At 36.1% G+C, this 16,354-nt stretch overlaps 1 protein-coding gene across 2 annotated transcripts in view; it reads left to right on the top strand.

Annotated features, from left to right (window-relative positions):
• The window catches only part of SLC26A7 (solute carrier family 26 member 7), a 190,425-nt gene that overhangs the window by 25,114 nt on the left and 148,957 nt on the right, over window positions 1-16,354 (top strand). Inside the window, exon 2 of one of the 2 annotated variants that reach the window (XM_029222430.1) lies at window positions 15,018-15,128. The exons of the other annotated variant lie outside the window; for it this stretch is intronic. Coding sequence (XP_029078263.1) covers window positions 15,018-15,128 — 111 coding nt within the window. The remainder of the gene's footprint in view (window positions 1-15,017; window positions 15,129-16,354) is intronic. 2 annotated transcript variants of the gene reach the window in all.

The following is a 16,354-nucleotide window of genomic DNA, read 5'->3' as shown; positions in this document are numbered from 1 at the left end:
TTATATACCCTATCTAGAATTGAGAAGTGAATATTCTCAGCAAACATGTAGAAGTCAGCAGTAACTAATTAACTTTGATTTCTAAGTCCTCAGAGGTTTTTCCAAACAGAATCCATGTATTGAGTAAGGGTATGTCTAGGCCCACTTCTCTGGAGGAGCTAAAAGTCAGTGGCCTGTGTAGCACACAGAATGCCCTTTGTTCAGTCTGTCAGTAACCTGCCCAGAAGCATTCCACACGGTGTGCAGCTCCTGACTTTGTATGTGCGTGTGTGGGCACATATCCAAAATTAGCTTTCATTATCAGATTTATAAATGCATCAAGTTTGCCTCTATTCCTGGGACAAATAACTTCATTTGAAGAAGAAATGAAATGTGTAGCTGATAGGCCATTTGTAGTGACTCAAGATTCTTATCTTCCCACTGTCCCAATGTTAAGAGATTCCAAATATTTCCACCACCTCCTTTTGAATCAGAGAAAATATAAAACTAGTTTAAAAACAGAGAAAGAGAAGAAGGTTAGGAGGAACAAGGAGGGAGAGAGGGAGAGAGAGTTGGAGGGAGAAGACAATTGCACAATACCTTCATATTTCCTTAAGCAACCATCCTTCTTTCTAATTGTTAACCTAGAAAAGTGTCTCAAGTTCACCTTGCCTTCCATATGAACCTTAAGTCGGCGATTAAGGAATGCAGCACAGGATTTAATCTTTCATTTCCTTTTGTTGGGGCTCACTGCTAGTATTTTCTCCAATTCTAAACTCTTTCTTTTATTTATGGAATTATTGGTACTTAGTCCTTATTCCTTGCAATGAGAACTTTAAAAAATTTTTTTTTTGATGTGGACCATTTTTTTAAAAGTCTTTATTGAATTTGTTGCAATATTGCTTCTGTTTTATGTTTTGGTTTTTTGGCTATGAGGCATGTGGGATCTTAGTTCCCCAACTAGGGATTAAGCCTGCCCTTCCTGCATTGGGAGGCAAAGTCTTAACCACTGGACCATCAGGGAAGTCCCTGAGAACTTTTAAGTGCGTAAATTTTTAGCAATTCTAGGCTCAGAATAAGTTCTGAGAAGCATACAAAAATACCTCTGATGCTCAGTATTCAAGATATCACTCTGTCATTTCCACTACTAACACCCAGTCTTTCTAAGAAATAATTTTTTGTCAATGACTAACTTTTATTCATATGCAATACGTTTAATGAGGGGGTGTTTTTTGGATAATGCTATGATTTTTTAAAAAATATTTATTTATTTGTTTATTGAAGTATAGTTGATTTACAATGTTATATTAGTTTCAGGTGTACAACATAATGATTTGATATGTTTATAGGTTATATTCCATTTAAAGTTATTATAAAATATTGGTTATATTTCCCGTGTTGTACATTATATACTTGTATCTTATTTATTTTATAGTGTTGACTGAAAAAAATGCACAACCTAAAAGTTGAGAATTATGATTTACTCGGCAGACTTACTGAGGACTAAAGCCCAGGAGACAGCCTCTCAGATAGCTCTGAGAGACTGTTTCAAAGGGGATGGGAGGAGCAGGATATATAGGAGTTTTTGAGAAAAAAAAAGGACATCTCAAGCTATTGAATTTAGCACTTTTCTATGTATGGAAAGATGCAAGAGTCTGGCCTTAATGAAATTATTCCTTTGATATGCACCTTAACTGTTTAGAGCCAGTGTCCTGTTTTTTTCTCCATGACGCACCTTCGGGGATGGCAGCTGCAGTGGCTGATGGCCTGATGGCTGCAACATCTTTTATTTACTGATATGGCAGGCAACATTCTTTGTCCACAGTATCTAGTACTTTGCATCTCTTAATCCACTTCCCCTGTCTTGTCCCTCTTACCATCCCTCTCCCCACTGGTGACCACTACTTTGTTCTCTGTATCTATGAGTCTGTTTCTATTTTATTGTATTCATTCATTTTATTTTTTAGATTCCACATATAAGTGAGATCATGTAGTATTTGTCTTTCTCTATCTGACTGACTTCACTAAGCATAATACCCTCTAGGTCCAGATTTCATTGTTTTTAATGGGTAATATTCCATTCTGTATATATACCACTTCTTTTTATATTCTTCTGTTGATGGGCACTTAGTTTGCTTCCATATCTTGGCTATTATAAAAATAATGTTGCTATGAACATTGGGTGTATATATGTTTTCTAATTAGTGTTTTCATTTTCTTTGGATATATACCAAGGAATGAAGTTGCTGGATCATATGGTAGTTCTATTTTTAATTTTTTAAGGAACCCCCATATTGGTTTCCATAGTGGCTGTACCAATTTACATTCCTACCAACAGTGAACTAAGGTTCCTTTTCTCCATATCCTCACCAAAATTTATTATTTGTTGTTTTTTGACTATAGCCATTATGACAGATGTGAGGTGATAGCTCATTTTTGTTTTGATTTACATTTTCCTAATGCTTAGTGATGTTGAATGTCTTTTCATGTGCCTGTTGGTCACCTGTATGTCTTCTATGGAAGAATGTCTATTCAGGTCTTCTGCCCATTTTTAAATTGGGTGTTTATTTTTTTTTGTTATTGTTGAGTTGTATGACCTATTTCTATATTTTGGATATTAACCGCTTATCAGACATATTTGTAAATATCTTCTCCCATTTAGTAGGTTGTCTTTTCATTTTGTCGATGGTTTTCTTTGCTGTGCAAAAGCTTTTAAGTTTAATTAGGTCCCATTTGTTTATTTTTACTTTTGTTTTCCTTGCCTGAAGTGACAGATCCAAAAATATATTGCTAAGACTTATGTCAAAGAGCATACTGCCTATGTTCTTCTAGGAGTTTTATGGTTTCTTGTCTTACATTTAGGTCTTTAATCCATTTTGAATTTATTTTTGTACATGGTATGAGAAAATGTTCTAACTTCATTTTTTACATGTAGCTGTCCACTTTTTCCATCACCAATTTTTGAAGAGACTGTCTTTTCCCCATTGTATATTTTGATCATAGATTAATTGACCATGTGTGCACGGGTTTATTTCTGGTCTCTCTATTCTGTTCCATTGATCTATGTGTCTGTTTATGTGCCAGTAACATACTGTTTTGATTACTGTGGCTTTGTAGTATATTCTGAAGTCAGGAAGCATGATACTTCCAACTTTGTTCTTTTTCCTCAAGATTGCTTTGACTATTTGGGGTCTTTGGTGGTTCCATACAAATTTTAGGATTATTTGTTTTAGCTTTGAAAAATGTCATAGATGTTTTGATATGGATTACATTGAATCTGTAAATTGCTTTAGGTAGTATGGCCATTTTAACAATATTAATTCTTCCAATCCAAGAGCACAGGATATCTTTTCATTTCTTTCTATCATCTTCAATTTCCTTCATGTTTTATAGTTTTCAGTGTACAGGTCTTTCACCTCATTGGTTAAGTGTATTCTTAGGTATTTTATTATTTTTGATGTGATTTTAAATGGGATTCTTTTCTTAATTTCTCTTTCTGTGAGTTCATTATTAGTGTATAGAAAAGCAACAGATTTCTGTATGTTAATCTTGTATCCTGCAACTTTTCTGAATTTCTATATTAGTTTTAATAGTTTTTGGTGGAGACTTTAGGGTTTTATTATATAAAGGATCATGCCATTCTGCAAAGAGTGATGGTTTTACTTCTTCCCTTCCAAATTGGATACCTTTTATTTATTTTTCTTGTCTGATCTCTGTGGCTAGGACTTCCAATACTATGTTAAATAGAAGTGAGAGAGTGGGCATCCTTGTCTTATCCTGAAAATAGAGGAAAGACTTTTAGTTTTTCACCATTGAGTATGATGTTAGCTGTGTGTTTGTCATAAATAACCTTATTTGTTGAGATATGTTCTCTCTATACCAACTTTGATGAGCGTTTTTATCATGAATCAATGTTGAATTTTTGTCAAATGCTCTTTCTGTGTCTATTGAGATGGTCACATGATATTTATCCTTCCTTTTGTTAATATGATTTATCACATTGATTGATTTGTAGATGTTGAACCATCCTTGCATCCCTGGAATAAATCCAAATCAATCATGGTTTATGATCTTTTTCTATATTGTTGGATTCGGTTTGCTAACATTTTGTTGAAGACTTTTGCATGTATATTCATCAAAGATATTGACCTGTAATTTTCTTTTCTCTTTTTTAGTGTCTGGTTTTGGTATCATGGTAATTGGGACTTATAGAATGAATTTGGGAGTGTTCTATCCTCTTCAGTTTTTAGAATATTTTGAGAAGGATATGTATTTGCTCTTCTTTATATTTTGGTAGAATTTCCCTGTGAAGCAGTCCAGTCTTGCACTTTTTTTTTGCTGGGAATTTTTTATTACAAATTCAACTTCAGTTCTAGTAATCAGTCTGTTCAGATTGTCTGTTTCTTCTTGATTCAGTCTTTGTAGGTTGTATGTTTCTAGAAATTTGACCATTTCTTCTAGGTTGTCTAATTTGTTGGTATATAACTGTTCATATTATTCTCTTACAGTTTTTTGTGTCTCTGTGGTATTGGTTGTTATTTCTCCTCTTTCATTTCTTATTTTGTTTATTAAGGTCCTCTCTTTTCTTCTTAGTGATCCTGGCTAAAGATTTATTAATTTTGTTTATCCTTTCAAAAACCAGTTCTTATTTCCTTTGATCTATTCTATTGCCTTTTTGATCTCTGTTTTATTTATTTATTCTCTGGTCTTTATTATTTCCTTTCTTCTGCTGACTTTGAGCTTGTTTGTTCTTTTTCTAATTCCTCTCTTTTCGTCTTAGTGAGCCTGGCTGAAGGTTTATTAATTTTGTTTATCCTTTCAAAAAACCAGTTCTTGGTTTCATTGATTTTTTGTTCTGTTGCTTTTTCGTCTCTATTTATTTCCTCTCTGATCTTTCCTATTCCCTTCCTGTTGCTTACTTTGGGGCTTTGCTTGTTTTTCTTTTTCTAATTCCTTTAGATGGTAGATTAGGTTGTTTATTTGAGATTTTTCTTGTTTCTTGAGGTAGGGATTAATCACTATAAAATTCTCTTAGAACTGCTTTTGCCATGTCTTGTAGACTTTGGAAATTTGTGTTTTCATTTTCATTCATCTCAAGGTATTTTCTGGTTCCCACTTTGATTTCTTCATTGATCCATTGGTTTTTTAGTAGCATGTTGTTTAGTCTCCCCATGTTTGTGTTTTTCCATTTTTATTTCTATAATTGATTCTAGTTTCACACCATTATAGTTGGAAAAGATGCTTGATATAATTTCTATCCTCTTAAGGTTGTTGAGACATGTTTTCCAGCCTATCATATGATCTACCCTGAAGAAATTCCATGTGCACTTGAAAAGAATGTGTATTCTGCAGTTTTGGGATTGAATGCACTGTAGATATCTATTAAGTCCCACTGGTCTACTGTGTTATTTAAAGCCACACTTTCCTTATTGATTTTTCTGTCTGGATGATCTGTCCATTGATGTATGTGGGGTGTTAAACTCCCCTGCTATTATTGTGTTACTGTCAATTTATCCTTGTGTCTGTTAATATTTGCTTTATATATTTAGGTGCTCTTACATTAGGTGCATATATGTTTGTGAATATTGTATCATCTTTTTGTACTGATTGATTTGCTATTATATAATATCCTTCATTGTCTTTTATTATAAACTTTGTTTTAAAGTTCACTTTGATATGAATAGTGCTACCTGAGCTTTCTTTTCATTTCCTGTTGCATGGAATATCATTTTCCATCCCCTCAGTTTCAGTCTGTGTGTTTCTTAGCCCTGAAGTGAATCTCTTGTAGGAAGCATATATAATGGTGTTTTTGGTTTTGTTTTATAAAATCAGCCACCCTATGTCTTTTGATTGGTACATTTAGTGCATTGACATTTAAATTGATTGTTTGTTATATACTTACTGTCATTTTGTTATTTGTTTTCCTGTAGTTCTTCTCTGTTCCTTTCTTCTTCTTTTAGTATCTTCACTTGTGGTTTGATGATTTTCTTTAGTATTATGTTTGTGTTCCTTTCTCTCTAGTTTTTGTATATCTATCGTAAGTTTTTGATTACTGGTTACCATAGAGTTCATATATATTGAACTATAACTATATCTACTTATTTTAAACTGATACTTATTTAACTTAAACACATTCTAAAAGTTCCATATTTTTCTCCTTCCCCACAACAGTGCTTTGTATTTTTGATGTCATATTTTACATCTTCATGTCGGTCCCTTAACTGTTTATTGTAATCATAGCTGATTTTTCAATTTTTGTCTTTAACCTTTGTACTAGCTTATTTCAATCATTGAACCACAGTCTTTAAATTTTCCTTTACCAGTGGAATTTTCCCCCTCCTGTAATTTCTTGTTTTTTGTTGTGGCCTTTTCTTTTTCACTTAAAGAAGACCCTTTAACACTTCTTGTCAGGTCAATTTAGTATTGATGAACTCTTTAATTTTTTGCTTCTCTAAGAAGTTATAGCTTCTTCAGTTTTGATCGATAACCTTGCTGGAGACGGTATCCTAGGCTGTACATTTTTTTTCTTTCCGGACTTTAATTATATTACACCACTCCCTTCTGGCCTGCAGTTGCTGCTGAAAAATCCTCTTATAGTCTTCTGGGGTTTCCCTTGTATGTGACTCTTTTTTTCCTTTTGCTGTCTTTAAATCTTTACCTTTTGCCATTTTAGTTATGATATATCTTTGTGTGGGTCTCTTTAACTTCATCTTATTTGAGACTCTCTGTTCTTCCTGTACCTGGACATCTGTTTAATTCTTCAGTTTTTAGTCATAATTTCATCAAATATTTTTTGAACTCTTTTCTCTCTCTCTTCTCCTTCTGGGACCCCTATAATGTGGATGTTAGTATGCTTGATGTTGTACCAGAGGTCTCTTAAACTGTCCTCATTATTTTTAATTTGTTTTTCATTTTGCTTTCCTGACTGTGTGAATTCCATTATTATGTATTGCAGATTACTTATGCATTTTTCTGTATCACCTAATCTGCTATTAATTCCCTCCTGTGTATTTTTAATTTCAGTTATTGTTTCTTTAGCTCTGACTGATTCTTTATAATATTTTCCAGTTCTTTGTTAAAATTCTCGTTATGTTAATCTGTTCTTTTCCCCAGTTCAGTTAGCATTCTTATTAATATTGCTTTGAACTCTTTATTAGGTAAATTATCTCTGTTTCATTAGGTTTTTTTCCAGGATTTTTTCTTATTTTTTCATGTGAAACATATTCTTCTGTCTTCTTAATTTGTTTAACTTTCTCTCACTCTATGAAATGATGTGAAACACTTACCTATCCTGATCTTGAAGGCATCCCTATGCAGTCTGCATGTTCCCAGTGTCCTTGTGTATGAGCATCCCTATGTAGTCTGCACGTGCCCGTGTCTTTGGTGGGAGAACTGTATCTGAAGTGATAGTGAGCTCTTCTTCCACTGTGCTGGCAGCCACCACCTTAGTGGGTGGTCTGGAGTTGGAGGGGCCTGAGCCAGAGCCAGGTGCAAGTCAGGCTTCTACTATGCTCGGTGGTCATCACAGTCCAATTGGGTTTGGGGCCTGAGGGGCTGGAGCAGTAGCAAAGTTGGGTTTCTCAAGTGTGATGGCAGTCTCCACCTTGGTTTGAGGTGGAGGTGGGAGGTAGCTACGGCCTGAGGGCTTGGGGCTGAACTTCCATGCTGATTTTACTTTTTCCCCAGTGTGTGCACCTTGGTTAGAGGCTGGGTCAGGGCCGGAGAGGTTGGTGCCACACCACTGAGCTGCCCCCTCCCAAATGTGAACAGGAATGCATAGGAAGCTCTTCAATGATAGTGGACTCTTCCCTGGATCTAGCTTAGCTCCCTTGTGATTGTGCACAGGGATGCGCTCTGGTGGGATAATGCTATGATTTATCATGTAGTCTGACTTATTAGGATAAAAATCTTATCTTTGGTTTTAAAATAAATATCTCCTCTTCTACTATAGCCAAATGCAGTAATTCACCTGTGAGCACAACATTTAGAATTGAAAATCATTGTTTGGTTTCTCTTTGGCAACTTTCAAAACATGAATCCAGTGCTTTAACATGATTTTGAGAAATGAACATTTTCAGAATTGACCAAAGCTTCCCATTTTTGTAGAAGATAGGGGGAAGCTATCAGTGGTTTTTGGAGAGTGGCATTTCCTCAGTCATTGTTCACAAATAAAGTTGGTTAGATCATCTAGCAGGGGGTCCCTTTTTCTAATTTACACAAGGCTACTGAATGATCTAGCAGCAGGTGGGGTTAGATGTGGGCTGGCTGCAGAGGCCAAGAACCTGTAAGAGCTTTGCTTGAGCAGGTCAGCATGGGTTCAGCTTTCTTAGTATTTTTACAACTATTTTCTTTCTTGTGTACTAGAAATTGGAGAAAGTAATGAGACAATTAACTTGTATTACTTCTTGTGGAAGAATTTACTTCTTGTAGAAACTCAGTTCTACAAAGCCTTGAAAGACTGACCACTGTTCCAAATGTGGTTGGCCCAAATTTACTCACATTTGCCTTTAGACACTCAGTAAGCTCCATTTCCTTAAAGTTATAGAAGCTGAGTACTAAGAATAGTGCCCTTGAGACTCCTGCCAACACAACTTCTAGTGATGGTACCATGTATAATAGAGATTGAATGGGACTTTACCTTTCACTTCTGAGTTTTGAGTAAGCAGTCTTCAGAAGACTATCTTTAACATTTAGCAACTTAATTTCTAGACACTCATTATTTAGGAACTAAATTGCTTAGATGCTATTTGAGATGATTCAAAATACAAATTTTTAATGATATTATATAGATTTAGGGATCATGAATTGGAAGTTCAAAGTTGGAAATATTATTTAATATTTTTTAAGGATAAGTGTTTCAGTCCTGTTCAGAATGTGAGATTGAACACCACAGCATCAAATGACCTCTTACTTTCTGCTCCCTCCAAAAACTAATACTTGTATGTTTGCTAGGGGTTCTGTAACAAAATACCATAAGCTGGGTGACTTAAACAACAGAAATTTATTGCCCCACAGTTCTGGAGGCTAGAATTCTAAAATCGAGGTATGAGCAGAGTTTATATCTTCTGAGAGCTGTGAGGGATAATTTGTTAATGTGCCACTCCCCTAGCTTATGGTGGTTTGCTGGTAACTTTTGGTGTTCTTGGAATGCAGAATAATTATCCTGGTTTCTGCCTTCATCTTTGTATGGCATTCTTCCTGTGTGCTTATGTTTCTTCATATGGCATTCTTTTATCAGTCATATTGGATTATAAACCCACTGTATTCTGGGATGACTGCATCCTACAACCTTGTGAATTCCTACACAATTACATCTGCAATGACCCTATTTCCAAATAAAGTCATATTCTGAGGTGCTAGGAATTAGGATTTCAACATATGAATCAGAGTGGGGAACAGTTCAACCCCTAAGAAAGCCCAAAGGTGTTTCATGAAAAGGATTGACATTCTGGGAGCAGTGAATTCTACTGGAATAGTTGTTTCATTGAGTTGTGGTAACTGTAGTTTTCTGGGTAGTATTTGAAGCTCCATAACTAAATGCTACAGTCTATGAAATACTGCTGTTCTTGTATTCATGCTTGAGGGGAATAAACCAGTGCCTCTGAGTCTTAGCTGCCTGGGCTCTCAATAAAGAAGTGGGGTCACTAAGCCAAGAAAATATAAAGTCCCCAATAGAGCAGCTCTCTGTATGTAATTCCAGCACCAATTAACAACTTCAGATACACTATTCAATTTCTAGACATGATCCTTTGCAGTTCCAGGTTTCTTTAATTTTCTAAATAATTGCTATCATACAAATCCAAATAAAACTGGTCTGAAGCTGAAATAAAAATATGTATCTTAAAATATAAAATATCATCTCTGTGATAAACAGTTCTCATTCTCACTAGCAGTGATTGGTCACTTTCTAGCAATCTCAGCCAAGAGATTGTGGTAAGTGCAGAGGCAGAGTGAGCTAACTACCTGCTTTTGTGTTCTTCCTTGGCAGGGGTCAGGCACTCTGTCTAGGGAAGCCATTTTCACTGTAGCCTGGGCTGGAGGAGCAAGTGTTGCCAGTGGTAAATGTCCAACTTCACACTCAGGGTCCCTCAAAAGTTGGGGAGTGTTCATAAGCCCTGAAACTGCTGATAATATTGACATGGGAATATGGAGTTTCTTCTACTTTAATAACCGCTATCACACCTATAAAACATGTTTTCTTAAAAATTGCATCTTTCAAAGTCTTCTAGTGGTCATTCTTTAATGGATATATCAGACTTGCATTACCAATACATGATTTTTGATTTTTAAAAATAATCAGCTATCTAAAGATCTCATTATGGGTTTTCTCCTTCAATCAATCAATCAATCAATCTCTCTCTCTCTCCGTTTCTCCTCTCATTCCTCCTCTGTCCCCTTTTGGCACCCTTTGGCCTAATACCCAATTTTTTTATTTTTAATAAATTTATTTATTTATTTTTGGCTGTGTTGGGTTTTCATTTCTGTGTGAGGGCCCTCTCCAGTTGTGGTGAGCGGGGAACACTCTTCATCGCTGTGCGCGGGCCCCTCACCGTTGCGGCCTCTCCTGTTGCAGAGCACAGGCTCCAGACACGCAGGCTCAGTAGCCGTGGCTCACGGGCTTAGTTGCTCCGCGGCATATGGGATCTTCCCAGACCAGGGCTCGAACCCGTGTCCCCTGCATCGGCAGGCAGATTCCCAACCACTGCACCACCAGGGAAGCCCCCCATTTTGTTTTTATTCTTCTATACTTTTGTTTGTTGTGCTGCTTTTGCTCTTATCTAAGTGAGATTAAATAATACAAATATCTATCAGTATTTGCAGGAATTTTCCCCCAAAGTAATAGAGAGTTCTAATTCTGCTCTGATTGAATTGAACGCCCTGTTTTATTAAACATGGAGAAAAGTGTAGATAATTCTACTAATTTGTAAGTGACTCTAACTAGTTAGTATTTTCATTATTTTTGGAGGATTTAACATATTTTAGTTTGTATGAAAATATGTATGTTGGTTACAGTATGAACCAGAATAATAAATGAATCAGAAAAAGAAAACTTTATGCAGTTTCCTCTCCTTTTTCGAGGTGGGTATGGGAGGGTGGTTTGGGTTTTTTAGTTTTTATCTATGGAAGGGGTACTTGAAATTTAAAGCATTGTATTTCTGAATTAGTTCATTCCTTTATTTTGGCCATTGTTCATTGTCATATTAGCAGAGAAGTAGATTCTCATTGAGAGTGTACAACATTTGCTTAATGTGAAAGCTCAGTATCAGTGTCATTTGAGATTAAGGAAGTGTCTACATGATTTCTGGTCTTTGAGATCGTTCTTGTAAAATCTACTGAGGTGATATTTTGCATTTATAGGTCAAGAGATCTTTTAAAGATTGCAGTTAGAAATGTTTTCCATGATTATTCCTATTTTAATTTGATAGGAATATGAGATCCAAAGAAATTCTGATTTTGAACTAATTTTTTATAGATTTCACTTGGGATGAACAGAGAGAGAGATGAGTTTTGTAATAAAGCAAACAAAAAGTACCTATTCACAAGGCAAGAGGAGAGAATCCAGCTGCTTCTAGTTTTTTTGTTTTTTTTTTTTACATCTTTATTGGAGTATAATTGCTTTACAATGGTGTGTTAGTTTCTGCTTTATAACAAAGTGAATACATATACATATGTTCCCATATCTCTTCCCTCTTGAGTCTTCCTCCCTCCCACCCTCCCTATCCCACCCCTCTAGGTTGTCACAAACCACCAAGCTGATTTCCCTGTGCTATGTGGCTGCTTCCCACTAGCTATCCATTTCATGTTTGGTAGTGTATATATGTCCATGCCACTCTCTCGCTTTGTCACAGCTTCCCCTTCCCCTTCCCCATATCCTCACGTCCATTCTTTAGTAGGTCTGTGTCTATATATGTGTGTTAGCATACAGTATTTGTCTTTCTCTTTCTGACTTACTTCACTCTGTATGACAGACTCTAGGTCCATCCACCTCATTACAAATAGCTCAATTTCATTTCTTTTTATGGCTGAGTAATATTCCATTGTATATATGTGTCACATCTTCTTTATCCATTCATCCGATGATGGACACTTAGGTTGTTTCCATCTCCTAGCTATTGTAAATAGAGCTGCAATGAACATTTTGGTACATGACTCTTTTTGAATTATGGTTTTCTTAGGGTATATGCCCAGTAGTGGGATTGCTGGGTCATTTGGTAGTTCTATTTGTAGTTTTTTAAGGAACCTCCATACTGTTCTCCATAGTGGCTATACCAATTCACATTCCCACCAGCAGTGCAAGAGTGTTCCCTTTTCTCCACACCCTCTCCAGCATTTATTGTTTCTAGATTTTTTGATGATGGCCATTCTGACTGCTTCTAGTTTTGTATTTATGTTTGCTGTTGCAGGTGGAGTAGAAATGTAGCCAAATAGGGTACTTCTGGCAAACTTGATTCTGTTGGTATTTACCACATCTCTCAGAATTTAGTGTCCATGCAATTCAGCCAAGGTGCTTTTGTTAAATATGCCACATACATATTTCCCTTCCCTCCCCATCACTGATTTAGTAGATCTGGGTGATCTGAAATGTGGGCAACATTTTTTCTTACTTGGAAGCACTCTGTATTTCTGTCTCTTGATAGGTAATTTTTATCAAGTAACTCATTCTGAAAATGGATGAGAAAAAGTTGCTTTTTAGCTTTCCATATGACTGATTGAATGCACACAATGTTCTTACACAGTTGCTTACACTATAATAAATGCCAGGAGGTGTTTGTTATTGGGGTGGGGGAAAGTTTAGCTTTACAATGCTAACCTGGCTTGGAGACCTGCACTTTCACACGACCTTTCTCAACAGCAAGATTGCTGCCTCTCATCCTGCCTGTGTGAAATTCTAGAGCAGCCTCTGCCACTAATTCTTCTATAACAACTTTTTATTTGTCTTCACCAGACTTTTAGGAATACATTGTCAGCAAACAAGCAACCCAAGCAGGTTTTTAACACTGAAGAAGGGACTGGTTATTGGTAGATCTTTCATACATTTTAATTGTAACTGAAATATCTTGTACTTCTTGAAACAAAATATTTGATGTAAAACTAGAGTTTATTTATTTTAAAGAGATTAAACTTAACTTTAAAATAGTAAAAGTTAAACAGTAAAAAGTACTGATATGGGAACCAGATTGCCAGGCTCCATAGTGTGAATAATTAACTGGCCTAATGTTCAGGTAATCTAGGTTCTAATGCCAGCTCCTTCCTCAAATCTTTTTGTAGCTTGTCAAGTCCATTATGCTCAATCAAATGGCTATTATTAAACCGTGTAAACTTGAATGGATTATCAGAACCTAGCTGAACTGATCTTGGAGAGGCAGCAGTGAGCAGTGGCTTAATTCCCTGCCCAGGAATTGAACCTGGGTAGCCTGGATGAAAACCAGGAACTTTAGCCACCAGACCATCAAAGGCTAGAGGCTAGAAGTTATTTTTCCTTGGTTCTCGCCCCCAGTTAAAAATGTATTTCTCATGGAGGCAAAAACTGTAAAAACAGGTACAAAGTTTATTATTAGGGACATAGCACAACAATTGGGATAGAACACAAAGAAATTGTTTAGTTAAGATAGAAGTGAGGCAGAGACGCACACCCAGAGAGAAAGGGCGTGGGCATCCTCCCTAATGAGGAAAGCGGTAAAGAGGTGGTTAAGTCACTTATATAGGGCAGTTCTTCAGGGTCTTTGTTTACCTTTGGCCAATTATCTGGTTTCTTCTTCCACACCTGACCTGCCATAGGACGCTTCCCAATATGCATGCCCAACTTTTTTCCAAAATGGATTTCAGCCCAGGAGTGGCCTTACAGTCACATATTATGGGGTGGTGCTCCCTCCTTTTAGAGCCTTTCTGCGCATGTGCAGTGTCTCCCTTGCCCCAAGGATGGGAAATGCATGACCTCTTGATCTTTACTCAGACAGGGTTTAGCCCCTCTCTGTTCCTGCCATGACTGTTATCTTAGAGTGTCCTCAGGAGACAAAGCCTAGCTATTTAACCTGTTCTGTTATTATTTCTATTTCAAAGTGCAAACAGGAGGCTGGTTGTAAATATCTAACCTGGAGCCCACCTATCTCCTGTCTCAGGAAATATAAACAGGAGGCTATTTGTAAGTGTCCAGCCTGAAACCCATCTTTTTCTCTCCCCAAGGAATGTAAACAGGCAGGCAAGTTGTAAATCTCTATCCTGGAGCCCATCTATCTCCTGCCTCAGAACTAGCTGTTTAATGCCAAGGATCAGCGGCAAACAAGATCACTTTAATCAATTTATACTCATGCACACTTTGGTCACGTTTAAATGGCTAGTGGTAATTTAGACATGTCTAGGAAAATTTTCTATGTGCCTGTGACAAACAAACTGTGCAGGCAGTAGTATCTAAGGAGAACAAAAATTAACAGTTTTAAGGTACACCTTACTTATTCTTTGAATAAGCAAAGTTGAGTTTTTTTCACTCTAAGAAATTGTACCTGAACACAGGTTGGGGTCCAGTTATGAGACATTCATGGATTCACAGACTGACCCAACACTGGGATACACAATCTTAGGCCAGCCGGCTAGCCAGCCAACCAGGCACCTTTGAATGTGTGCATCCTTTTTGCCCCAGCCTTAATTACCTTTCATGTCAGGCTTCTTATTTGTCAGTGGTATTGCTACTAGTTCTGCCTATCTCACAGATGCTATTGTGTGAATAGAATGAACATGTGCAAATGATTCTCACTTTTACCAGGAAGACACTCTGAGCTAATGTCTTCTTGTAGCCATCTCTGTAATCAAGTAAAAAGTAGTAGGTCAAAAAGAATGGTTTTAGAATTGAAATGTAAATATGAGCTAATGAGTGAATTTTCTGTTATTTAGGACAATGATGCTAGTCTTTCACTGAACAAGTAGAATAATTAAATCATAATTCCTTTCATTATTAAATAAACCAATATCCATTCTACTTTGTAATGGACTGTATCTTGGGGTTATAAGATGGTCCTGTTTACCCTGGTTCTTCTTCACAGGGTTGGCCTTTGCTGTTCTCTCATCTGTGCACCCCATGTTTGGTTTGTATGGGTCTCTGTTTCCTGCCATCATTTATGCCATATTTGGAATGGGACGTCATGTTGCCACAGGTAATAATTTCTGTCTATGCTTATGCTTCTCATATTACTAATGAAGGGACTCAGAAGTGATCATTTGTTACGGATTACATTTCCAATGTAATTCTTACTTTACTACTGAAAATATTAGGGCAAATATTATCAGCAAATAATATCAGCAAATATTAGGGCAAAACATTTAACTTTTTGTGCCTCAACACATACTGTGATTTATTGCTATATTACTATGTAACCAAGGTTATTGTTAAAGATTCTGTTCATTTTTAAGTTGTAAAAAGACTGTAAGAGAAGGATAAATATTCTGAATTTACAATGAAATGAAAATAAGCACTCTGAGGAAAAGACTATAAAATTTAGTTACTCAAATATTGAAAACTATTTTCCATGTAATTAATATTTAGATTAAACAATCTTTTAAGTTTCTTCCAAGCTAGGTTCTACAATGCCCTCTAATTAGTATATCTCTTACATTGCCTAGCATTTCATTACCAAATAAAATATGAACAAGTAATCTGATAATAGACCAGCCTGGTTAAAAACAAAGGCTTGGAAGTTAGATAGACCTGGGTGTGTGTCACATTTGGTGTTTGCTATCTGCATGAGCTTGGGCAAAGTTTTAAAGGTCTATTTGCTGCTTTCTTGATAGTAAAATGTCAAAAAAAATCATGATTATATTGATAACATAATTAATGTACAAGTGTCTAATTTATTACTTGCTACCTAAAAATTAATAAAAGCTGCTATCTTTAAAAAATGATACCTTAATCTTAAATATTATGGTAATAATAATAAAAGTACTCAAGAGGAAATATCCATAGAGGCATTTTATCCATTTTGTTTATGCAAGATATCAGTCTGTAAGCAAGTAATACCATTTTGTGTCTATTTCTTCAGTGGTCAGTTTGTGTTATGGAAGAAAACTTTATTTCCTACAAGAAAAATTTATTATCCCATAGTTTTAGAGATCAGAAGTTTGAAATGAGGCCCACAGGGCTAAAATTGAGATGTCAGTAGAGCTGCATTTCTTTCTGGAGGTTCTAGAGAACAATTTGGTTTTCTTAACTTTTCCAGCTTCTAAAGGCTTCCTGAATTCTTGGCTCAAATGCTTCATTTTCAGAGTCAGCAGGGAAATCTCTTTCTGATTATGATCTTTTACTTCCATCCTCCATGTTTAAAGGACCCTTGTGATTACACTGGGTACACCTAGACAATCCAGGATAATCTCCTTATCTGAAGGT

This window comes from Monodon monoceros, unplaced genomic scaffold (assembly GCF_005190385.1).
Source record: "Monodon monoceros isolate NGI ecotype Baffin Bay Population unplaced genomic scaffold, NGI_Narwhal_1 Super_Scaffold_14, whole genome shotgun sequence".
NCBI lineage: Eukaryota > Metazoa > Chordata > Mammalia > Artiodactyla > Monodontidae > Monodon > Monodon monoceros.
Note: the sequence above shows the minus strand (reverse complement) of the source record. Positions and strands in the feature narration are given on the sequence as shown.